This window comes from Hyla sarda, chromosome 6, assembly GCF_029499605.1.
Source record: "Hyla sarda isolate aHylSar1 chromosome 6, aHylSar1.hap1, whole genome shotgun sequence".
NCBI classification, from domain to species: Eukaryota; Metazoa; Chordata; class Amphibia; order Anura; family Hylidae; genus Hyla; species Hyla sarda.
This window is the reverse complement of record NC_079194.1, coordinates 62340733-62366181: the sequence shown is the minus strand read 5'-3', so window position 1 is coordinate 62366181 and position 25449 is coordinate 62340733. Positions and strand designations below refer to the sequence as shown.

General features: G+C 44.6%; 1 protein-coding gene across 4 annotated transcripts in view; it reads right to left on the bottom strand.

Moving 5' to 3' along the window:
* TRIOBP (TRIO and F-actin binding protein) overlaps positions 1 to 25449 on the bottom strand; it is a 117773-nt gene continuing 92324 nt past the window's right edge. For all 4 annotated transcript variants that reach the window (XM_056523914.1, XM_056523915.1, XM_056523916.1 and 1 more), the window contains 6 exons: positions 23387 to 23501; positions 22950 to 23109; positions 15359 to 15472; positions 13360 to 13446; positions 9485 to 9648; positions 1 to 805 (listed from right to left, as the gene is read on the bottom strand). In XM_056523914.1, coding sequence (XP_056379889.1) covers positions 9487 to 9648; positions 13360 to 13446; positions 15359 to 15472; positions 22950 to 23109; positions 23387 to 23501 — 638 coding nt within the window. In that variant the 3' untranslated portion in view covers positions 1 to 805; positions 9485 to 9486. The remainder of the gene's footprint in view (positions 806 to 9484; positions 9649 to 13359; positions 13447 to 15358; positions 15473 to 22949; positions 23110 to 23386; positions 23502 to 25449) is intronic.

Sequence of the window (25449 nt, the reverse complement as noted above, 5' to 3'; positions counted from 1 at the left end):
CGATCTCGCTCTGCGCAGTAATGATAGCGGGGTGCTGCAGCAGCGGGACCCCGGCGATCTGACATCTTATTCCCTATCCTTTGGATAGGGGATAAGATGTTTAGGGGTGGAGTACCCCTTTAATGCAATTGTGTCAAACCTTCACATTGCTGGTCCATTTATTTAGTACTCAATTTCACCTTTCAGAACCATACAGTGTCCACACATATGAACTAGAATCCACACACATACTGGGCACTACTCTACATTCAGCCACAGTACAAAGCTCCCAGCCTTACAGTGCACATCTGTAAAAAGCTTTTTCCTATATATAGAAAATAAAATATTTTACACATCTATTCTTTTAGTCCCTGTGATGTAAACCGTTTCCCACTTGGTAGAAGCCTGCTAGCTTTACCGGCAGTGTTCACATTCAGTGCACTTACAGTATCATAGCTCAACCCTTGCCAGTCCCTATCACCACTCCCAGCACATGTGCCCTCCTCCTGCTCGCACATCCACATCGGTGAAGTCATGTCCCCATACATAACAGTAGAAGGTAGAATATGTTAGAATGCTCCAGACCTGTGGACACCAAACTTAGAGCTATATGACCTTGTGCCACCGTCTGGGAAACTTGGAAGTATCCCCATTTATAATAACATAATAAACAACAACAATAATAATAATAATAACCAGTTGTATAAAATTCTGTGATTCACATATAAAACAGAGCAGTTGTGTGGCGCAAGGTGGAGACTCGGTGATGTCATGTTGTCGGCGTGCGTGAGATCCATCTCCATGATAACAGAGGCAAAGCATGAACCTGCATAGAGTAAAATAGGCAAAGAAGTCAGTGATATATAGTTAAAGATGCAACACAACAAGTTAAAGGTGTTATTCAGGAAAAAAAATATATTTTTATATATCAACTGGCTCCAGAAAGTTAAACAGATTTGTAAATTACTTATATTAAAAAATCTTAATCCTTTCAATAATTATCAGCTGCTGAAGTTGAGTTGTTCTTTTCTGTCTGGCAACAGTGCTCTCTGCTGACATCTCTGTTTGTCTCGGGAACTGCAGAGAGTAAAAGAGGTTTGCTATGGGGATTTGCTTCTACTCTGGACAGTTCCCGAGACACGTGTCATCAGAGAGCACTTAGACAGAAAATAACAACTCAACTTCAGCAGCTCATAAGTACTGAAAGGATTAAGATTTTTTAATAGAAGTACATTACAAATCTGTTTAACTTTCTGGAGCCAGTTGAGATAGAGATTATATTATATATATATATATATATATATATATATATATATATATTATATATATATATATATATAAACAGGGGAATACAGCAGCACACTGCTAGCACAAAGATACAGATAAAACATGAAATACTATATTGCTACACTGCAATGCGTGAGGTACTTAGCTCACGATCTGGCAGCCAAATGGTTTGGACCATCCCACCGATTATATATATATATAAAAAATTCCTGGATAACCCCTTTAATATATGCAGTGTATGTATAGCAGGCTAAATGCATAGCATGCAGTTACACCTAGGTGAGGCCAACAGACCCTCTGCCTCTAGTACAGTGTTTCCCAACCAGGGTGCCTCCAGATGTTGCAAAAACTCCCAGCATGCTCGGACAGCCAAAGGCTGGTTGGGAAACACTGCTCTAGTATAAGGCTTGATTTACATCTAGTCTATCCTCCATGGATAGACATGCTGAACAAGTCCATAGCCTTCATGTACCTGGGGTACGTCAAAATGGTGGCATATGCTGGTTTGTTAAGCATTATCATACACCACCCACCCCCCCCTCCCCACATTGAGGAGTCAAGCATAGTCTCCTAAACCTTCCTATGCAGTGTGACACACACCTACAGAAACATGTACACATTTTTAGAATGGTAGTTAATTGTAAATATTGTTGAAGATTTCAATTGGAAGTATACACAAGGGCAGGGAAGTAAACCCCTATGCAGCGGCATCCAGTGTAAAAGAAATCTTGGTGTATATATTTTTACGATGAGACCCTGTGGGCAATGTGTGAATATACAAGGCCATTTGTTGGAAATCTACATTGGGAAACCCTCCTGATTTATACACCTGATGGAAGACAAAGTCTGAACTTTAACCCTTTTATCAGTAAATAATAAACAAGCACAAATTTGGCTTGGGGCCCATATCGGATGACCAGTGGTCCAAAGATCTTAGATATGGTGTCTTTCTGTTCCAACTGCGAAGCACATAGACCTGTGTTTCCCAACCAGGGTGCCTCCAGCTGTCGCAAAACTGCAACTCCCAGCATGCCCGGACAGCCGTTGGCTGTCCGGGCATGCTTGGAGTTATGGTTTTGCAACAGCTGGAGGCACCCTGGTTGGGAAACACGGACAGACTGTACCACTGTTTTTTCTATAAAGGATTTGTTCGAGACGGAGTCTATCCTTACCTAGATGGATGGATGGGACACATTTAAAAAGGTTTTTTTTTTTTATCAACTGGTGCCAGAAAGTTAAACAGATTTGAAAATTATTTCTATTTAAAAATCTTAATCCTTTCAGTACTTATTAGCTGCTGAATACTACAGAGGAAGTTCTTTTCTTTTTGGAACACAGAGCTCTCTGCTGACATCTCTGTCCATAGCAGCATATGTTTGCTATGGGGATTTTCTCCTACTCTGGACAGTTCAGCAGAAAGCACTGTGCTCGTAATGTCAGCAGAGAGCTCTGTGTTCATGATGTCAGCAGAAAGAAAATAATTTCCGCTGTAGTATTCAGCAGCTAATAAGTACTGGAAGGATTAAGATTTTTTAATAGAAGTAATTTACAAATCTGTTTAACTTTCTGGCACCAGTTCATTAAAAAAAAAAAAATTTCCACCGGAGTACCCCTTTAAAAGTGGGGTTATTCAGCTCCCGCTGAATAACCCCTTTTAAAGGGGTACTCCCGTGAAAATAAAGAGATTTTTTATGCTTATTGTAAAATCTCTTTCTCGAAGGATCCATTGGGGGACACAGACCATGGGTGTATGCTGCTGTCACTAGGAGGCTTGACACTATGGCAACAAGAAAAGTCGGTTCCTCCCAGCAGGGTATACCTGCCCACAGGCACCTGAGGTAATCAGTTTTAGTCCCAGAGCAATAGGAGAAGACTGACAGGTCAAGAGAAAATCACAAACTGTCCGAGTAATCAGGCGAAAAGGCAACTGAACACACCTTCGGACAGATAACTGAAATAGGAACACCAGAAAAAAGGGTGGGAGCTGTGTCCCCCAATGGATCCTTCGAGAGAGAGATTTTACGGTAAGCATAAAAAAAATATATATTTTTCTCTATCGGCCTCATCGGGGGACACAGACCATGGAACGTACCAAAGCAGTCCCTTGGGTGGGTAAGGAATCAGACAGGTGGACGGTGGGACCACCGCCGTCTGCAACATCTTACAGCTCAGAGTAACATCAACTGATGCAAAGGTATGAATCTGGTAGCACCTTGAGAAAGAGTGCAAAGACGACCAAGCGGACGCCTTACAGAACTGCAAGGCCGAAGCCACGTAGCGGAGGGCCCAGGATGCCCCGAAAAACGGGTGGAATGAGCCAAAACCCTGAAGGGTGGGGTCTTCCACTTGCAGCGGTAAGCTCCCAAAATGGTTGTCTTGTCCAACGACCACAACAGGTTGTGGAAGAAACGCTTCCAGGGATGAGAAGGGGCCGGACAAAAGGACGGTAGGACGATGTTCTCAATGAGATGAAAAAGCCAAAACCATAATCAGGTACGAAGGACGGACCTCGATGGAAAACAAAACAACTTGTCCTGGTATACAACCAGATAAAAAGAAAGAAGAAAGGTGCTCCCTGTGGAGTATAGCCAGCAAGAGGGTGGGGGAAGGGGAAAGTGAAATATCCGTGCTCACCCTGCTAAGTTGTGTAGTGGCATACACAACAATGTTGAACGCATGTGATTTAAGGATCACAATCTTAGGGTCTGCAGCCTTCCTGAAGAATTGTGGAATAGAGAAGGACTTCAAAAGGAACCAGGATATTCGGCGCTGACCACGGAGGAATAATCGGAGCCCAGGTAAAGGAATAAAATTTAATAGCAACGCGTTTCATCAGGCTTAACAAACATCAGTTGTTCAGGGGTTATATACACCCACACGGAATTAACCCATGAGGTACACAATAGTAATGCAATACAGACAATTTATTTAAAAAAAAAAAAAAATATATATATATATAATTTTTTTTTCCTTTTTTTACATATATTGTCTGTATTGCAATTACTATTGTGTACCTCATGGGTTAATTCCATGTGGGTATATAACCCCTGAACAACTGATGTTTGTTAAGCCTGATGAAGCCGCACAAGCGCGGTGAAACGCGTTGCTATTACATTTTATTCCTTAACCTGGGCTCCGATTATTCCTCCGTGGTCAGCGCCGAATATCCTGGTTCCTTTGAAGTCCTTCTCTATTCCTGGTATACAACCAGGAAGGGAGAACGGCAGGAGAGAGCTGCCAGCTCTGACACCCTCCTAACAGAGGGAAGAGCAATAAGGAACGCCACCTTCCGGGGAAGGAGGTGAAGAGAAATGTCCCCGAGAGGTTCAAAAGGGGGGGCCTTGCAGGGCATCTAAGACCAAATGCAAGTCCCAAGGGAATAAAGGGGACCGATGAGGGGCAGCTTGTGCCACTCCCTGAAATAGGTTCGGACATGATAATTGAACGCCAGAGAATGTTGAAAAAGAAGGGAAAACGGCCGAACCTTTGACCCTTATGGGAGCTGAAAGCCAACCACGACCGGAGAAAAAGGCTGAGTTTCACACCAACAGAAATAAGACCGCCAGGTATGGTGGTAAATCTTTGCAGAGGAAGGCTTGTAAGCCTTCAGCATGGTGCGAACCACTTTGGAAGAGAAACCACGGGTCCTCAGAACCGCTGTCTCAACCGCCACGCCGTTGAAAGCAGAGATGGCAAATAGGGGTGGCACAGGAGACCTAATATAGGAGGTCTGGATGATAGGGAAGTTGCAGAGGTAAGTAGTTCAGGAGCCTGACCATGAAGACGTTCCACGCCCGCCGGGGCCAGTCTGGGCCACGAGAATGGCGGGAACGCCCTCTGCTGTGAGCTTCCTCAGGACCCCGAAAAAAGAGAGGAAGGGGAGGAAACAGATAAGGTAGGGCAAAGCCCGAGCAATAAACAGATAAGGTAGGGCAAAGCCCGACCAAGAGAGAGGAACGCTTGGTTGTGGCGGGATGTGCAGAGGTCCACGCCTGGAGCGCCCCAGAGGTTGCAGATCACTGCAAACACCTCCGGATGTAGGGACCACTCGCCTTAGACGGCTGAGGCCCGGCTGAAAAAGACCACATTCCAGAGACGCCCGGAATGAAGAGTGCTGAGATGGCCGAAAACCTGAGTACCGCCCAGAAGGGAATTTCCCAAGAAGCAAGCAAAGAAAGGATTGCCCTAGGCCCCAACATGTTGAAGGGGAAAATGGCTTCTCGAGGGACCAAAGCCCCAGACCGGCCGGTCCTTGAAAACACCTCCCCAGCTCGACAGACTGGCAGGGAGGGGCAGGAAGGAGCGCCCCCGAAAAAGCAGGGGGGAAAACGAAGCCACCATAGAAGGGACAGACAAGACTGTCGAGAGTGAACGATCTTGCGGTCGAGAGACAATGGAGACCTGTCCCACCGGAAGAGGTCGGTGATGAAACTGGGCAAATGGCACGGCCTCCACTAACCGATCCAGGACATCCATGCAAAAGCAAATGGAAACTGGAGCAGGGTGCCAAAGTCATCGGACTCCTGATAAGAGAGTCAGCCGATTGGTCGGCGGAGTCTAAGCAGGCAGAGGCCGCGTCGAACTGGAGCCCCAGGAGAGCGGTTGGACTTGTTCCGATTGACCATCCAACCGAAGTGAGACAAGGTCAGGGGGTTGAGACTAAGACTCTCCAGGATCTGGGCCCTGGCTGGAGCTCTGATCAGGAGGTCGTCCAAGTAAGGAACAACTGTTGTCCGTAAAAGGGCTATCACAGGCGCCAGGACTTTGGTAAAGGTCTGCGGAGAAGTGGTCAGACCGAAATGGAGAGCCACAATAGAAAATGACCGTCCGGAACTGCAAAGCGGAGGTACCGCTGATGACTGGAACAATGAGATGTGGAGGCAGGCATCCTTGATGTCCACCGAGGAAGGAAAATTCTCCATGGACGCCAACACCGAACGGAGAGACTCAATTCGGGATGGGAAAGCAGAAGATGCTGGCTGAGATACTCGAGAACCAAGATTGGGCGAACAGAAACACCTTTCTTGGGGACCACAAAGAGGTTGGCATAAACCTCGAAAATGTTCCCCTGAAGGAACCGGGACAATTACTCCCTGGATAAAAAAGGAGCTGGATCCTGAATGTGCGTGGTCCAGGCATCCCAGAAGAGTAAGAGGTGACCAACCACCCGAGAAAAGTCGGCGGGTGGGGGCGACCCTTCAGACCGAGGAAGGCCTGCGGGTGTCTGATGGGGCCGCAAAACGGCCGGAAAGGATAGCCGACCTCCCGGAGGGACAGGTCCGGAAGGAAGGAGCCATCTTCACGTGAAGGCGCCCGGCTGGACCCTTTGTTTGTACCCTTTGGTGGCACCAAAGGTCCACAGAACCCGAAGGAGGACTTACAACAGAAAGCGGTTCTGTGAGCCTTATCCAGAGGTAATAAAGAACTCTTTTTCGCCCGTCACCTCACTTCCTGAAGGTGGCATCCACATTCCAGGCTTTAAGCCACATGGAGGGACGGTGGCTACCAGGTAGCTTGTGGCAAAGGCAACACAGTGGCCGCACATGGACACAGAAAATCTCCAGCTGTGGAGCATCGGAGAGCTAGATGCAATAAATCCTCCAGAGGGATCTTGAAGACTACCCTGGCAGAGATGGGAGACCATACTGAAAGGGCCCTTGACACCCAGGCCGAAGCAAAAGCAGGAAGATCCTGCTGTCTCAAAGGCAAAGTTTGCCAAAGTCTCCACCTTCATGTCCGCTGGATCATTAAAGGCAGCCGCATCAGTTAATGGCCAGGTAGGCGCCTCAGAGAGGCGGGAGACCAGCAGACCCACAGTTTGAGAGGAGGTCCACCGAGCAATGAGGTCCTTGGCGAAGGGATACCGCGCTTGAACCTTCTTTGTTTCCTGAAACTTCTTGTCAGGGTGCCTCCAGGCGGATACCAGCAGGGCGTACAATTCAGTGTGAGAGCTGAAGGTCTTGGGTGCCGGTCGGGCACGAAAAAAGGAGACATCTGGAGCAATGTCCGAAGTTCCTGAGTACTTTAGATGGAAGGTGTCTCTTATGGCCGAAACCAATGAGTGCTCCATGTCCGACATATCCGTGCGATTCTCTGAATCAGAGGCCGAATCGGAAACTTCATCAACAAGTTCTCCAGGTGAATGGGAACGTGTGAGGTGGCCCTGGAAGAGGGGGAAGACTGACCTGGTATGCGGGTCTGGAGAGCCAGAGCGGCGACCATGGGAGCGCGCGTGCCTGCCAGAAGACTCTAAGGATGAGTCAGATGAAAAACACCCCTATGATGCTGTATAGGTTATAGGGGGAGAGCGGGACCCTCCGGAGGGTCGGGAGGGCCACTCCAATGCAGTCACCACATAACGGGAGACCTGAGCCAAGTCGGATATAGACTGGGGGAGGGAGAGAACCCAGGCTGGAGGGGCGGCCGAACCCACCGGGTCTGGAAGACAACCGGGGTAGAATAGCAGGGGGGTCTTGGGGAGCAGTGGCGCAGGCAGAGCAAGTGGGTTCAGCAGAATCGGGCATTTTGGAGTTACAGCATTTACAGACAAAATGGGAAACTAACGCTCCAGTTGTCTGTTTAGAGGGAGGAACAGGTCTGGGCACGGACAAAAAGAACTCTCACCCAAGTCTGTGTCCCCAGGGCAGCTGCTGTGAGGAGAACTCCGCTCTAGTGTAGATAGAGAAGGGAGAAATGCCAGCCAATAACAAGAGAGGGGCATGCCAGAAGCAGGGGCACTGCTGATTGGCCCCTACCACCATAATCGCACGCACAGTGCTGATTGGTGGTCAGTTCGCGCCCCTAGAAGCTTCGGCGCCTGGGTGGGCGGAGCTAAAGCGCCCCGGCCGCCGAAATTTCAACAAGAAACACAGTAATGGCGCCCGCTCCTTGCCCCGAGCGCACATGTCATTCGCATATGCACTCGCGGGGAACTGAGCAGGCGAGACGCCGCCGGCAGCATCCTGCTGCCGAAAGTGAAAGTAGGCCGGCGCTCCGTGCGCCCGCATAGAAGAATGCCGCGGCTGTCAGCCGCTTAAAGTAAAACACCCACATCTGTTTGAATGCAATGTGAAGTAAACTGTGCCCCTTTTTATCCAAAATGCCACTGGTCACCCCAGTAATAAAGAACTCCCTGTCCAGGCCAGCCCCATTAGACCCTGAGAAATGTGGGCCAAAAACTGAGGGTCTCCAGAGGTTGCAAATCTGCACCTAAGGGAGAAAGGGAAAAATACTCACCTCAGTCAGAAGAACTTACCTAATGTAGTCTTCAATGAAGCTTTCAGTCAGCCTTTTGTCACCTGCATCACGCCGGGCTACCATGTGCGAGCGAGGCGAGCAGGGAGATATGGGGACCCGGACCCATGAGGTACAACCCCAGGCGCTGACCGTTGGCGAGAGGGGGTTAACAGCACATATACGCAATGTCTGTGCCCCCTCAATCACAATGGGGAAACAGTGAGCCGCAGTTCCTGAGTCCCCACCTGAAAACAGGAAAGAAAACGGAATAAAAAAATAACAAATCCCTAATCTAGGAAAATTATGAAACACAAGACCTGGTCTAGAAAACTCCAGACCCTGTCCACCTCCTTAAGACACTAAGTTAAACTGATTACCTCAGGTGCCTGTGGGGGGGTATACCCTGCTGGGATGAGCAGACTTTTCTTGTTACCATAGTGTCAAGCCTCCTAGTGACAGCAGCATACACCCATGGTCTGTGTCTCCCAATGGAGCCGATAGAGAAATTATTTTTTTTTTGTCGGATATTAAAAAAAGATTTATTTTTATTTTTTATTAAACCTTTACTTAACTCCAGCGATCCCGCTGTGCCTCCAGTCCCCTGATGTGATAGTCTTTCAAAGCTGTGATGTGACTGTACAATGTGTCGTACTGCTGCTCAGCAAATCGTTGGCCGAGGCGGGACATCTCTGTGGCCAAGGATTTGCTGAGCAGCAGTACAATAGAATGGGCCTGTGTGTTTCCTGGGCCCAACACGTCACATCGCAACAGGGGACCGGAGCAGGACACCAGAAGTACCACAGTAGCACTGGAGGTTTGTTGGTTTAGTTTTTTTTAATTATCCCACATAATGGGCATAGTTTTGGCACCACACCCTTCCCCTTCCTGCTGTTGGTATAACAAAAACAAAAATGTTATGTTGTGTAAAAACCTTTCATAAAAAGGATCTGAAAAAAAGAAAAAATAAATAAACATTTCTTACCGTTACTCTCCAACGCTGTTGCGCATTGCCGCTTCTTCTCGTAAAGCTGCCATGGCAAGTCGCAGGTGTTCTTTTAACTGGTCGATCTCGCGCTCTGACCGAGATTTAATATTATTAAGCTCTACATAAATATCTTTGTATTTCTCTGATGCATACCGTTTATCCTAGAAGGGATAAAAATTAGAATGTTAATTTAAAGAAAAACAAAAAACAAAAAGTATCACCAGAGCATATTGGAGGATTTCCATACAAAACATCAAATTGGCTAAATTCATATTTATTGCCAACGTTTGGTGATTCATTTTTTAAGGCTATTTTTCATATAAACGACCCGTTTGAATTTTAGGTCTAAATAACGGATCATCTGGGGGAGATTCATCAAAACCTGTGCTGAGGAAAAAAGTTGACCAGTTGCCCATAGCAACCAATCAGATAGCTTCTTTCATTTTTGAAAAGGCCTCTGAAAAAAATGTATGAATCAAACTGATTGGTTACTATTGGCAACTGGTCAACTTTTCCTCTACACAGATTTTGATGAATCTCCCCCGTCTGTATCAGTGATTAATTCGTTTATATCAGGATTTGTCCAATATTGGGTTCTGACTGCAGCCATAGATGCCAGACACCTCTTCTGCACTCCTTTTTGACATTTTTTGGGTGGCTGGGATGCAGGTCACACGAGCTGCCTTCACTTCCTAGTTCGTTCCAGTTTCTGAGCATGCTCAGTAGCTCAAACAGAGGTAAACAGGAGGACAAGAAAAAATAAAAAGCAAATAAAGGTAACACACCCACATCTATCACCATAGACATTATGATCACATCTATTATTATAGACTTTCCATGTAAAACTTTGACTGTACGTTTGAGCTCCATTTGTAGTTTGTTTGGACGGAGATAAAAATAGTGCATGCCACGGTTTTAGGTCCGGTCAGAAAACCGGATACGGGGCAAAAATGAGCCGACCACTATATGACTCCGGTCGGCCCATTCAAATGAATGAGATAGGGGCCGGGGCCGGCAGGGATAAGGGAGAGCACGGTTTTCACTCCCCCCAACCGGATCCGGTTCCCATATCTTCAAAATGTAGTGTAAACCCAGCCTAACAATTGCACATAGGGCCCTGTCTAGTATAATGGTCTGTAGGGACACAGTAAGGCTACTCTGTGAGCAAATTTACCAAAAGGAGAAAAACGCATCATGAGAACAGAGCAGCAGTGATAATAGTGGACATGTGCAATACTAGACAGACACCTAGCCGGCAACAGCCATGATGAAGTATGGAGTCCCACTGAGACCCATTTATTGTTTAATAAATACACTGCTGAAAAAAATAAAGGGAACACTTAAACACCACAAGTCAATGACACGTCAGTGAAATCACACTGTCCACTCAGGAAGAACACTGATTGACAATCAATTTCACATGCTGTTGTGCAAATGGAACAGACAACAGGTGGAAATTATAGGCAATTAGTAAGACACCCCGCAATAAAAGGAGTGGTTCTGCAGGTGGTGACCACAGACCACTTCTCAAATCCTATGCTTCCTGGCTGATGTTTTGGTCACTTTTGAATGCTGGCGGTACTTTCACTCTAGTGTTAGCATGAGACGGAGTCTACAACCCACACAAGTGGCTCAGGTAGTGCAGCTAATCCAGGATGGCATATCAATGCGAGCTGTGGTAAGAAGGTTTGCTGTGTCTGTCAGCATAGTATTCAGAGCATGGAGGCGCTACCAGTAGACAGGCCAGTACATCAGGAGACGTGGAGGAGGCTGTAGGAGGGCTACAACCCAGCAGCAGGACCGCTACCTCCGCCTCTGTGCAAATAGGGGAAGGAGGAGCACTGCCACAGCCCTGCAAAATGACCTCCAGCAGACCACAAATATGCTTGCGTCCACTCAAATGGTCAGAGACAGACTCCATGAGGGTGGAGGCCCGAAAGCCACAGGTGGGGGGTTGTGCTTACAGCCCAACACCGTGTAGGACATTTGGCATTTGCCAGAGAACACCAAGATTGGCAAATCCGCTACTGGCCCCCTGTGCTCTTCACAGACGAAAGCAGGTTCACACTGAGCATGTGACAGATGTGACAGAGTCTGGTGACGACGTGAAGAACGTTCTGCTGCCTGCAACATCCTCCAGCATGACCGGTTTGGCGGTGGGTCAGTAATGGTGTGGGGTGGCATTTCTTTGGTGAGGCCGCACAGCCCTCCATGTGATTGCCAGAAGTAGCCTGACTGCCATTAGGTACTGAGAAGAGATCCTCAGACCCCTTGTGAGACCATATGCTGGTGCGGTTGGCCCTGGGTTCCTCCTAATGCAAGACAATGCTAGACCTCATGTGGCTGGAGTGTGTCAGCAGTAGCTGCAAGAGGAAGGCATTGATGCTATGGACTGGCCCGCCCGTTCCCCAGACCTGAATCCGATTGAGCACATCTGGGACATCATGTCTCGCTCCATCCACCAATGCCACGTTGCCCCACAGACTGTCCAGGTGACACCTGATTAGGAGCATGCCCAGGCATTGTAGGAAGGTCATACGGGCACGAGGAGGCCACACACACTACTGAGCCTCATTTTCACTTGTTCTAAGGACATTACAAAGTTGGATCAGCCTGTAGTGTGGTTTTCCACTTTGATTTTGAGTGTGACTCCATATCCAGACCTCCATGGGTTGATAAATTTGATTTCCAATGATAATTTGTGTGATTTTGTTGTCAGCACATTCAACTATGTAAAGACGAAAGTATTTTATACGATAAGTTCGTTCACTCAGATCTAGGATGTGTTATCTTAGTGTTCCCTTTATTTTTTTTTGAGCAGTGTATTTATCTCTTTATATTCATTAAATTTGTGGGTGTGCATCTCCATAATGCTAGTCTTTTCTGCCATTGGTGGAGTTTTCAATTACTGTCATCTGAATGTTCTCCTCTGACTTCCCCATACACATGAACAGTCGGCATAGCTGAACGTTCATGTATGGGGAGGCATATGCCAGAGCCAGAAAGCTGTTGGTTTTTCTCTTCCAGAATAAAATGGCCAGGCAGAACAATCCAGCAGACTGACACATCTCTCCACTGAGATATGATGTTGAGAGGCCGCCATACACCTTAGAAGACAGTTATAAACACGAGAAGAAGCTATCTAAAAACAATTTGAAGCATGCAGCAGGGCTCTGTGCACCAAGGACAGGCAGGGCTCTGTGCACCAAGGACAGGCAGGGCTCTGTGCACCAAGGACAGGCAGGGCTCTGTGCACCAAGGACAGGCAGGGCTCTGTGCACCAAGGACAGGCAGGGCTCTGTGCACCAAGGACAGGCAGGGCTCTGTGCACCAAGGACAGGCAGGGCTCTGTGCACCAAGGACAGGCAGGGCTCTGTGCACCAAGGACAGGCAGGGCTCTGTGCACCAAGGACAGGCAGGGCTCTGTGCACCAAGGACAGGCAGGGCTCTGTGCACCAAGGACAGGCAGGGCTCTGTGCACCAAGGACAGGCAGGGCTCTGTGCACCAAGAACAGGCAGGGCTCTGTGCACCAAGGACAGGCAGGGCTCTGTGCACCAAGGACAGGCAGGGCTCTGTGCACCAAGGACAGGCAGGGCTCTGTCACAAGATCCCGGCTCACACAGTAGAATGATTGACAAGCAAGGAGCTTGAACAGAGTCCTGCTTGTCCGACCCACACTTCTTGTATTTAGTCTCCTCACAGAGACACACAAGCAATAGCTGCAGGGACAGAATTTTTTTCATATCAAATATAAAAATTTTTGACCAATGTATATTACAAATATACATATAATAGTATTATCTACATTATATAAAAAGTTTTTGCTGATGATCGGTACACTTTAATGCATGTACAAAATGCAAACTCTTACCTTCTGCATGTTTTGGAGATCATCTCGCAGGCAGGAGACTTCTTTTCTTAAATACTGCAACTCATTCTCTTTCACTCGCAGTAAAACCTGTGAAAAAGAATAAAGTAGAGATCACTACAACTGGTAAAAATGCACAATTCTCATGTGACCTATGTCAGGAAGTCTAGAAATACTGAACAATGGCAAAATGCAGCTCCTCACATTCTAAACGCCAGATGTTATTTACTGACAATACAGTCAAGTTCTCAGATTTTTACAGCAAGATATTTCCAAAAATCTGTACGTAAAAAACAAGACAAACAAGTACATCAACACCTCTCTGTAAGCAGAACATAAATTCTATCTGAATGTGTGACAGTAAAGTGTTAATGGAAGTTATTTTTAATGTTGTGGGCTTTGGAAATACAAACTGAAGAGCCAGAGGACATAGTATAATGACATCTATAGAAACATACTAGAAGGAACCCTCGACTTGCTGCCATTAAAGGGGTTGTGCGCTGCCCTAATTTTCGGAGCTCCGCTCACAGCGTCCGGAAGTTCATTACTCCGAACGCTGTGTGCGGGCTTCAGTTTTCGCGGCCACCGGGCGTGAAGTCACGCCCGGCCCCTCGCGACGTCTCGCCTGCCCCCTCGTGATGTCACGCCCACCCCCACTACCAAAGTCTATGGGAAGGGGGCGTGACAGCGGTCGCGCCCCCTTCCCATACACTTTCGTTGAGGGGACGGGCGAGACGTCACGAGGGGGCGGCCGAGACATCACACCCGGCGGCCGCGAACACGGAAGCCTGTACACAGCGTTCGGAGTAAGGAATTGATAAAAATGGCAACTGCAGTCTTTCACAGAAACAGCTCTAGGAAGATTCCCTACAATTGCTTCTTAAAATAAATAAATCAGAAATCCGGGATTAAAGGGGTATTCCAGGAAAAAAAAAAAATTATATATATCAACTGGCTCCAGAAAGTTAAACAGATTTGTAAATGACTTCTATTAAAAAATCTTAATCCTTTCAGTACTTATGAGCTTCTGAAGTTAAGGTTGTTCTTTTCTGTCTAAGTGCTCTCTGATGACACATGTCTTGGGAAAAGCCCAGTTTAGAAGCAAATCCCCATAGCAAACCTCTTCTAAACTGGGCGGTTCCCGAGACACGTGTAATCAGAGAGCACTTAGACAGAAAAGAACAACCTTAACTTCAGAAGCTCATAAGTACTGAAAGGATTAAGATTTTTTAATAGAAGTCATTTACAAATCTGTTTCACTTTCTGTAGCCAGTTGATAGATAGATAGAGATATAGAGATAGATATATATATATATATATATATATATATATATATATCTATATCTATCTAAGTTTTTTCCTGGATAACCCCTTTAAATCTGTAAGCAGACAGCTATTCCCTCTCTAATAGGAAGAGGGGAATATGCCACTGCCAAACACCATTCCCAGAAATGTAACATATCCAATCCTTCTTTGCACCAACATTATATGTTTGGAAAGAGTCAACACACCGTAAATGCAATCACTTTAAATAAAATTAATAATAAATAAATTTGATCCCAACCAATCACTAGAATGGAGCGGGGAATGAGCTGAGCACGTTCTCTGTGTGCGCTAACCAGACAATCCCATAGACTTACACTGGCAGGCTGTCTCAATCATCTGACAGAGTTGGGAGAGCACACTCTAGAGCAGTGGTCTCCAATCTGCGGACCTCCAGATTTTGCAAAACTACAACTCCCAGCATGCCCGGACAGCCAACGGCTGTCCGGGCATGCTGGGAGTTGTAGTTTTGCAACATCTGGAGGCCTGTAGGTTGAAGACCACTGCTCTAGTGCTTACTTAGCCTTGCTTGTACTAGGTTCTCACTAGTCCAAGAAAAATGTATGAGACAAATATAGGTAAAGTTGTAAGACAATAAGTTGAAACATTGCCTAACATGTTTATGATTCTAAGTAAAACTGAACCTTTATCCCGAAATCCATTCTCATGCATCATTTACCTCCAGTTCAGCTGTGTTCCTCTCCCCTGCATGTAACCGACCATCACTTGGTCCATTGCCGGCCATAAACGACCGCAATTTAGCAATTTCTTCTGAAAGTCGGTTGTTTAATTCCTGAAAAACAGAACCAAAGAAGTGCGATTTAAAAAGTATTTCAGCCCCCATAAAAAAGGTGACAAAATAAATAAATATATAGTTACAAGCAGCAATACAGGTGGCCAGGCTGCACATCCAGGGTATAGCACACGCTTGCTGTGAGCCCTGTTGGTTGAGAAGGTGATCGTAGACATGTGTGCTAATTTTCTAATTTTTTTTTGACCAGTTATTTAAGAGAAAAGTTTGCTTGCAAAATATTACGCGATCCAATATGGCGGCCAAACCATGTGATCAAATGTGGTACAGAAAGTGATCACGAACATGTGTGCTAATTTTCACATTGTTTTGAATCAAATATGGCCACCAAATCTGGTGATCAATTGTGGTACAGAAAGTGATGACGTACGTGTGCTAATTTTCACTGTTCTAACCAGTAATTTTAGAGAAAACTATGTTTGCAGAATATTGCGCAATCAAATATGGCCGCCAAATATGGTGATCAACTGTGGTACAGAAAGTGAGTAATCTACTATTGTGCACAGAAATATAACTTTTTAGATTAACAGTCTGCATATTACACACATTTAACTATATATATATATATATATATATATATATATATATATATATATATATATATAATTATTCATGCTAAATGTTATTGGCGAGCGGTGGCCATGTTGATTATGCAAATGAACCAGCTTTAACAACCTTGGTACAGGAGTAAACCATGTACATGTCTGCCAAATTATACGTTAATCTTACAAACAGTTTTAACCTTAAGGACACATGACATACTGGAACGTCATGTGTCCGCTCCCAATCTATAGCGGGTCGGGCCTGGCCTCTAACAACGGCTGGGACCCGTGGCTAATAGCGCGCGGCATTGATCGCAGTGCCGCGCGCTATTAACCCTTTAGACGCAGCGTTCAAAGTTGAACGCCGCGTCTAAAGTGAAAGTGTGCCTGTTAGCTCAGTGGGCTGTTCGGGATAGCCGCGGCGAAATCGCCATCCTATGGGACCTATAACACTGCAAAAAAAAAAAGTGAAAAAAAAAAAGTGAATAAAGGTCATTTAACCCCTTCCCTATTAAAAGTTTGAATCACCCCCCTTTTCCCATTAAAAAAAAAAAAAAAAAACAGTGTAAATAAAAATAAACATATATGGTATCGGCGCGTGCGGAAATGTCCGAATTATAAAAAATTATCGTTAATTAAACCGGACGGTCAATGGCGTGCGCGCAAAAAAATTCCAAAGTCCAAAATAGTGCATTTTTGGTCACTTTTTATATCATGAAAAAATTAATAAAAAGCGATCAATAAGTCCTATCAATGCAAAAATGGTACCGTTAAAAACTTCAGATCACGGCGCAAAAAATGAGCCCTCATACCGCCCCATAGGCGGAAAAATAAAAAAGTTATAGGGGTCAGAAATGACAATTTTAAACGTATTAATTTTCCTGCATGTAATTATGATTTTTTCCAAAAGTACGACAAAATCAAACCTATATAAGTAGGATATAATTTTAACCGTATGGACCTACAGAATAAATATCAGGTGTCATTTTTACCGAAAAATGTACTACGTAGAAACGGAAGCCCCCAAAAGTTACAAAACAGCGTTTTTTTTTTTCAATTTTGTCTCACAATGATTTTTTTTTTCCGTTTCACCGTAGATTTTTGGGCAAAATGACTGATGTCATTACAAAGTAGAATTGGTGGCGCAAAAAATAAGCCATCATATGGATTTTTAGGTGCAAAATTGAAAGTTATGATTTTTTAAAGGCAAGGAGCAAAAAACGAAAATGCAAAAACGGAAAAAACCCCGGTCCTTAAGGGGTTAAAGAAGAAGATGTTTTTATAATATTGTGCAATTCAAAATGTTGGCTATACCATGTGATCAACAGACTTGTAATTAACAAGTCATAATTGTGATCACAGTGTAACCAAATCCTTTTTTTTTTTTCCTGTATCTTTAGTGATTGGGGAAATGCAGAGGTTTCAATATTGTGCAAAAACGTGCCACACAAATGTATATGGCTGCCTGACCATGTGACCTATGACTTTTGTACCACAAGAGATTATGCATAGTACTGGGCTCTACCTTTGGGTTAAATTTCATGAGTTTTAAATTAACACTGAGGCAATTACAGACATATTACAAAAAGCCCCATAGAAATAATATAAATAATTGTCGATATTTACATTATTCAATATGGCCGCCGAACCCATATGGTTGAATGACGTCAAACAAACATGTATGCGTCTAGGTCACAGTGTAACCATACACGGCTATTTTACATCTGTAGCTTTAATGGTTTCATGAGACCTATGACCTTTATGTTATAAAACTCTTAAGCACAATATTCTACCATTGTGCAAAGAAACATAAGTTTTTAATTAACAGTGTACATATTACATTAAAAAAAATAGCGCATTAATATTAATACTGTCTAAATCTTAGGCTGGGTTCACACCACGTTTTTGCAATACAGCTCCCGTATACGTTTTCAATTTGAAAACTGTATGGAACAGTATTGAAAACTGTATGCCAAAAGATGTATCCGATTGTGTCTGTTTTGCATCCTGTACGGTTTTGTCAGTTTTTTCCCGTACCCAAAACTGTAGCCTACTACGGTATTTGGTCCGAGTGAAAAACCGTATTGAAATGTATACTTTTTTTAAAACATGGGAGTCAATGGGAACCATATAGAACTGTATGTGCGCACGGTTCCATCAGGTTTTCACCATACGGTTTTTGACTTTGCACTGTTTTTTTCTTGGAATTTCAATCAAACAAGTGAAACTTTATTCATAATGGAATGAAAAGTTAAAAACGTATATATGTTCTTTTCTTAAAAACCGGATTCAACCAGACATTTTTCAAACAGATTAAAATTTGTACGTTTTGATACAGTTTAGTCCGGTTTTGAGAAATCCGGTTACGGGAACTGTATTGCAAAAAACATGGTGTGAACCCAGCCTTATTGGCAATCGGTGGCCATATTGTTTATGCAAATCAACCAGCTTTAACAACTTTGGTAAAGGAGGTAACCATGAACAGGTCTGCCAAATTTTACGTTATTCTAACAAATGGTTTGAGAGATGAGGTTTGTAGAATATTGTGCAATCCAATATGGCGGCCACACCATGTGACCAAAAGTCTTACAATGATCAAATCTGACTCTGCACAACAGTGTCACCACATACAGAGATTTATATATCTGTAGCTTTAGCTGTTCTAGAGAAGAAAAATTTTGAATGTTGTGCAAAAATTGCCATAAAAACAAAGATGGCGACCTTACCATGTGACCTATGACCTTTATATTACATAAGATTATGCACATTGGTCTACCACTAGGCAAAGTAACATGTGTTTTGGAGTTACAGTGCAGCAGATATAAGCATTTGAAACTTGCGGTGGAATAATAATAGTAATAATAGTAATAATAAATAATAATATATATAAATATAAATAATATGAGCAAAAACCATAGGTGTCCAGTGTAAAACTTCGTTGCTTGGCCGCCTAATAACAAACTTGCCCTCATCCGCTGCAGCTGTGGTTTGGACATTTGCTGAACACTGCTTCCTGTGTTGATCCAACTGGGGTGCGGACTGCACAGGTGACACCCTCTGTGGGGTGACACCCTGCGGCCCGTGTCCTTGCTGTGTCTGTGAGCTCTATCTGCAGTGCAGATTAAGCTCACAGAGATCATGTAATCATGAAACATAAAAAGATACTAATCAATTGTGACCCTACTGCCCTGCCAAACTCCAGGGTTCCTACGGTCACGTGATGTGACATCATTGTGGAAGGAGTGTGACGGACAGTGGACTGCACTTATGCTAACGTCTACTAGTCCGCTGTCAGGACTGGTCAGAGCCAGATCAGTTCAGTGGAGCATATGTGAGGAAGAGCAGAAACAGCTGCGGCACAGCAGTGAGTGCTGCACCCTGCTGGGCGTGCTGCGGAGTGAGGGGGGATTGTTTGAGAGGCTGACATGATGTAGAAATGTGGCACACTAATGGAGGGGGGGGGGGGGGTGAGAGATGATGGTAGACATGTGGCACAGTAATGGGGGGGTAGATGAGGGGTTATGTAGACATGTGGCACAGTAATGTGGGGGGGGGGATGAGGGATGATGTAGACATGTGGCACAGTAATGTGGGGAGGGATAAGGGATGATGTAGACATGTGGCACAGTAATGTGGGGGGGGGTGAGGGATGATGTAGACATGTGGCACAGTAATGTGGGGGGGGGTGAGGGATGATGTAGACATGTGGCACAGTAATGTGGGGGGGGATGAGGGATGATGTAGACATGTGGCACAGTAATGTGGGGGGGGATGAGGGATGATGTAGACATGTGGCACAGTAATGTGGGGGGGGATGAGGGATGATTTAGAAATGTGGCACAGTAATGTGGGGGGGGGGATAAGGGATGATGTAGACATGTGGTACAGTAATGGGGGGGGGAGATGAGGGATGATGATAGATATGTGGCACAGTAGTTTGGGGTTAGTGGATATGAATAAATATCAGCCTCATCACCCCTCCAACCGTGTCTGCACTATTACGGTTTTTATGGGCTACAGTATGTTGCAGTATTAGTCATAGGGTACAGTGTGTGGTGGTATTTTATTTAGATGGTACAATGTGGGACAGGGTTATTGTCAGATGGTACAGTGTATGGTAGTATTATATTCAGAGGGCACAGCGTGTGGTAGTATTATATTCAGATGGCGCAGTGCACAGTATTATATTCAGAGGATACGGTGTGTGACAAAGTTATATTCAGAAGGTATGGTATGTGACAGTGTTATATTCAGATGGTGCAGTGTGTGGTAGTATTACATTCAGAGGGAACAGTGTGTGTGGTAGTATTATATTAAGATGGCACAGTGTGTGGTAGTATATTCTGATGGCACAGTGTGTGGTAGTATTATATACAAAGGGTACATTGTGTGGCAGTATTATATACAGAGGGTACAGTGTGTGGCAGTATTATAGTCAGAAGATACATTGTGTGGCAGTATATACAGAGGGTACATTGTGTGGCAGTATTATATTCAGAAGGTACATTGTGTGGCAGTATTATATGCAGAGGGTACAGTGTGTGGCAGTATTCTATTCAGAAGGTGCAGTGTGTGGCAGTATTCAGAGGGTACATTGTGTGGCAGTATATACAGAGGGTACAGTGTGAGGCAGTATTACATTCAGAGGGTACAGTGTGTGGCAGTATTATATTCAGAGGGTACAGTGTGTGGCAGTATTATATTCAGAGAGCACAGTGTGTGGCAGTGTAGCAGTCGGAGGATACAGTGTCAGGCAGTATTATGTTATTTATTGTTTTCATATAGAGGATCAGAGTCCACTGACGAAGTGAGGAACCTATGCCATCTGGGCGTAAAGTTCTGCAGAGAGAAAATTTAGCTTGAAGAAGTCACGGTGGTATGTACCAGCAGAATTAGATAAGGAAAGGCAACAGAGACATTGAGATATTTTTAAGCACTGTCTGTTTATTTTTGAGTAAAAATCCTTGGGCAACCCCTTTCGCCTTACCCTAGAGTCTCCAAGATATATACAGTTACAGGAAAAATAGCCAGAAGACTACTGTGGCACTTCTGCTGTAATGATCAGATGCCACAACATTATTAAGTGCAGCATATGAAGTTAGGTTCAAAGAGTCCCAATGCTAGCAATGGGATTCCACTACACAGTGCACACTGCAGAGTTTTGAAGGTGGACTTCCTGCCTGGAAAATCCCCTCGAAAAATTCCACCAAAACATTGAACTCCTTCAATGTTCTGGCGGATCTCCACTCATCAGACATTGCTGAAAATGTCTGCACAGTCCCAGCACGGACTGATTTAGTCATCACTAGTCGGTGCTGCCCGCATTCTGAATCTTGGGCAGGATTTCGTCCAGCCAGAGATTCCATAGCGTGAAGCCGTCCGTTAAGGGATGGCGCTCCATTTCTTTCAGTTCCAATAGCTGACAACCCAGGGGCTTAGTAAGGGGTTATTTTACAGGGGCTGACAGAAGACCGGGAACAAGTACTGTTCTAGATGGTTGGTGCTCATTTGATGAGCCATCACATAAAACAATCAATTGTGCAGCCCAGCCACCTACCTGATCACTGGATCATTCATGCAGCCTATTAATAACATCACTGCCGGGCGGACATCCTGTTTACACAGGGCGATGTGCGGCTGATAGGAATAAATTATATGGCTGCTGAAATGGTGCGATCAGCCAACGCACAAGCATTTAAAAGGTAAACATTTGCGAGTCATCGGCTGATCGCTAGCCCTTTTAGGCTGCATTCACACGTTGCAGTTCCATTGCAGTATGTCACAAGAACAGCAAAACACTGCATGATAGTACTGCAATAAAACGGCAACCTGTGAACACAGCCTTATACAGTCCGATTATCAGGAATAAACATTCCTAGAAATGCCCATTTGTCTGATAAACAGCCCTTATCAAAAGGGTTTTATGACCCTCAGGGATGTCCAGGTTTCTTACAGGTAATGTAAAAATTGTTCAGTGATACTGCTTAAAGCAGGGGTTCTCAACCAGGGGTACGTGTACCTCTAGGGGTACGGCAATTCGCTGAAAAATACCGGCCATGCATTGGCCAGTATTTGTCCGCGCAGAGCGGGGATTGGACGCTGCGGCCACTTTGCGTGAGCTGCAGTGGCTGCCCGAGCCTGATGTTGCGCAGAGGTGCCGGCACAGCGCAGAAGGACGTCACCCGTCTGTGCGGCCTCCTGCGACTCTCATCGAATGGGATAGACACAGGCCTGGCAAACATGTTAAAATAAGTGTAACTTCGCAGTTTGAGAGGAAGGGTGTTATGGTATGTATCTCATATTGGCCCAGGGGGATCGGAGGGGGGGAATAATGGCACAAGGGGATAAAGATGGAGGGGGCGATAATAATGACAAAAGGGGATTAAGATGGATGGGGGGGGGGGATATAAGGGCAAAAGGGGATCAGAGGGAGGGGGGAATAATGGCACAAGGGGATTAATATAGAGGGGTAATCATTATCCCCCCTCCATCTTAATGCCCTTATGCCATTTTTCCCCCCTCCCTCTGATTCCCTTTTGCCATTATCCGATTATGTCAAAAGGGTATCAGAGGGAGGGGGGAATAATGCCACAATGGATCAAGTATTGCATTAGAAAGGTAATTACTTATGAATTATTTTGTCTGCGGGTACCCCTCGCATAAGTTCTGCACGAGGGGTACCTGCAGACATACAAAAAAGGTTGAGAACCACTGGCTTAAAGGGGGTTTTCTACTATAAATTTTTATCACCTATCAATAGGATAGGTCATTAGACTAATTGTAGGGATTCCCAGCTGATCTGCCAAAATTCCTGAGTGTGCTGGTTTTTAACCAACGAGTTTATAAAATATTATGGTGGGAAATTTTTTTTTTTTTGTAAAGTTAGTGGCAAGAAAACTATCAATTGTTGCACTTGCCTGATTCTGTCTCAGAAGTTCTTGTCCTTCCTGCTGGCATCTTTGCAGTTCTCTCTCCCGCTCTGAGGCAGCCTGGTTCATTGATCCAATCTCTAAGCACTTCTGTGAGTAACGTTCTGACAAAGTCTGCAGCTCCCGTCTTAAGGCGTCCATTTCAGATCTGCCCGAAAAAAATAAAAATAAATAAACCTGAGTAATTTACATCATGGTACATAACTTATCAAAAGCATATTAAGCATAGAGCAGGGGGAGGCTGTGTGTTTCATGCAAGTATTGGAAGGCCATAAAGATCATGTTTTAGCTAAAAATAAAACTAAATAAATCCATAGGATTTTGGAAAAGAAAACCAGTCGGTCAGGTACAGTTATTGACATAATCCTGACTTTTTGGAATACAAGGTTGACAAAAGATAAAAAACAATAATAAGAGCTGCCTACTGGTGCTGCCGCCGGAGCATCTCGTTTGTAGAGGATCCGCCATGTTGGAACGTCCGAGCCTTCTCTACTTCTCTTTGGAGCTCTTCCTTATGAGCAGCCCGTATGGATTCAATCACTGTGGGAAAGCAAATGAGGAAAGAAAAATGTATGAGTTAAGATTACAAATTAGCAATTCATATTTTAAAAAGTTAGTAACATTCACTAAAGTTGAGCCTTCAGTTTAAAGTAGTAAATTGGTAAATACATTTTTTTTTTTTAAATAAATAAAATACATAGCGGCAGAAGCATAAAACATTGCTTACCTATCTGCCCCAGTTCTGGAATCAACAAATATCTATATGTTTTGTGGGTATGTAATCCTCTCCCTACCATGTCTTTCCACTACTTCCTGGTTGAGTAGTTGACCGGTAGCACAATTCCCAGAATGCATTGCTTTCTTCAGCCTATCAGTCCTCCCACTTTGTCTACTCCTCTTGCAAGTTCCCCACCCAGAGCTGCTGCTGAACATTTTAGTACACAGCTGACAATTGCTCTGCAGTCAGTAAATCAGCAGCATCTGCTATTCATTCCCTGTCTGCTCCTCTGTTCGTGTCATTGCTCAGCACAAGGCAATATGGCATAAATACACCTCATTCTCCCTAAATGTCCCAATGAAGATATATGTGCAAATTACAGGGAGAAGGAAATTTAGGGAGGTCTCTTGCTTTTCCCCAACAAATGATAAGTGAGAGAAAGATTTGCATGCTGACTTTTCACTGCGTGACCGTTTTGAATGCTGCGTGGATTGTGTGTGCTGCCTCCTGTTTCTTTCCTTTCCCATGATAATAAAGGTATTGTCTCAGAAGATAACCCCCTATGTACATGTCCCATTAAGGTATATGGCATCAGAGAGCAAGTGGGGCACTTGGGACTCCCCTCTATGAGCCAGAAGAGTGAGCTGCTCTGCAAAAGAGCAGTCCTTGTACATGGATGTCAATTCATCTGAATGGCCGCCCTACATTTTCCATAGAGCAGCTGCTACAGGGAAATGCCAATATGACCACAGATTCTCCTAACAAAATCAGCTGCTTGGTGAGGGTGACAAGAGGGGAACCTGGGGCTTTATTCTAAGAGCAGTCATCTCTGATGAGATAAAGGCCGGCATTTATCCCTGTAGGTGTAAGTGAAGAATTTTTTTACACCTTTTTTGTGTGTGCTGGTAATGTGTAGGAGCACCAAATTTATTAAAATGGTCACAGAGCATTTGATAAGTTTTGTGCAAGTCACATTTTCGGAAATTTTACTCTTCACAAACACCAAAAAGCCAAGCTAAGTCTGGGTTGGTGTAGTTTTAGAGACCTTTCAGTTGCTTAGCGCTTTTTTTGCGCCTTTTCACAATAAGGCGCAGTTCATAAAACCCTTCCATATCATGGGTACTGCCAAAATCAGTGGATTGCAACTCAAAATCAGCAGAAATGTGTAAACCAAAAGGTGCAAATAAACCCTCTTTTTGTGCCTTTTCTAGACAGAAAAAAAGACTAAAATGTCATAAGACTAAATGTCAGCCAAAGAACTTTGCGCGGAAATATGTTGAAACATAGGAAACCGTTGCATGTAAACAACATGCAAGAGTGTGATTGGGTACATTTTACAGCTTTTACTATGGCCTAACATAAGCGACACATTGTGCTCTTTACAAAAATCTTGATGAATCAAAACCTCTGTACTATCCGTCTATAAAGAATATTTTGGTTTGTAGTTGTGGGTAGAGATGAGCGAAGTTACAGTGATTCGATTCTGCACGAACCTAGCGGCTCAGTGGTTGCGGCTCGGCGGAGAGTTCAGCTTTCAGGTGCTCCAGTGGGCTCGAAAAGGTGGATACAGTCCTAAGAGACTCTCTCTCCTAGGACTGTATCCACCTTTTCCAGCCCACTGGAGCACCTGAAAGCTGAACTAATTTATGCCGGATAAGTCATCAACTGCGGAGCCGCGATGGTTCGTGCACAATCGAATTTACTGTAACTTGGCTCATCTCTAGTTGTGGGTTGGTGTTTTAACCATGAGCTAGGTGAAAAGATTTTTAC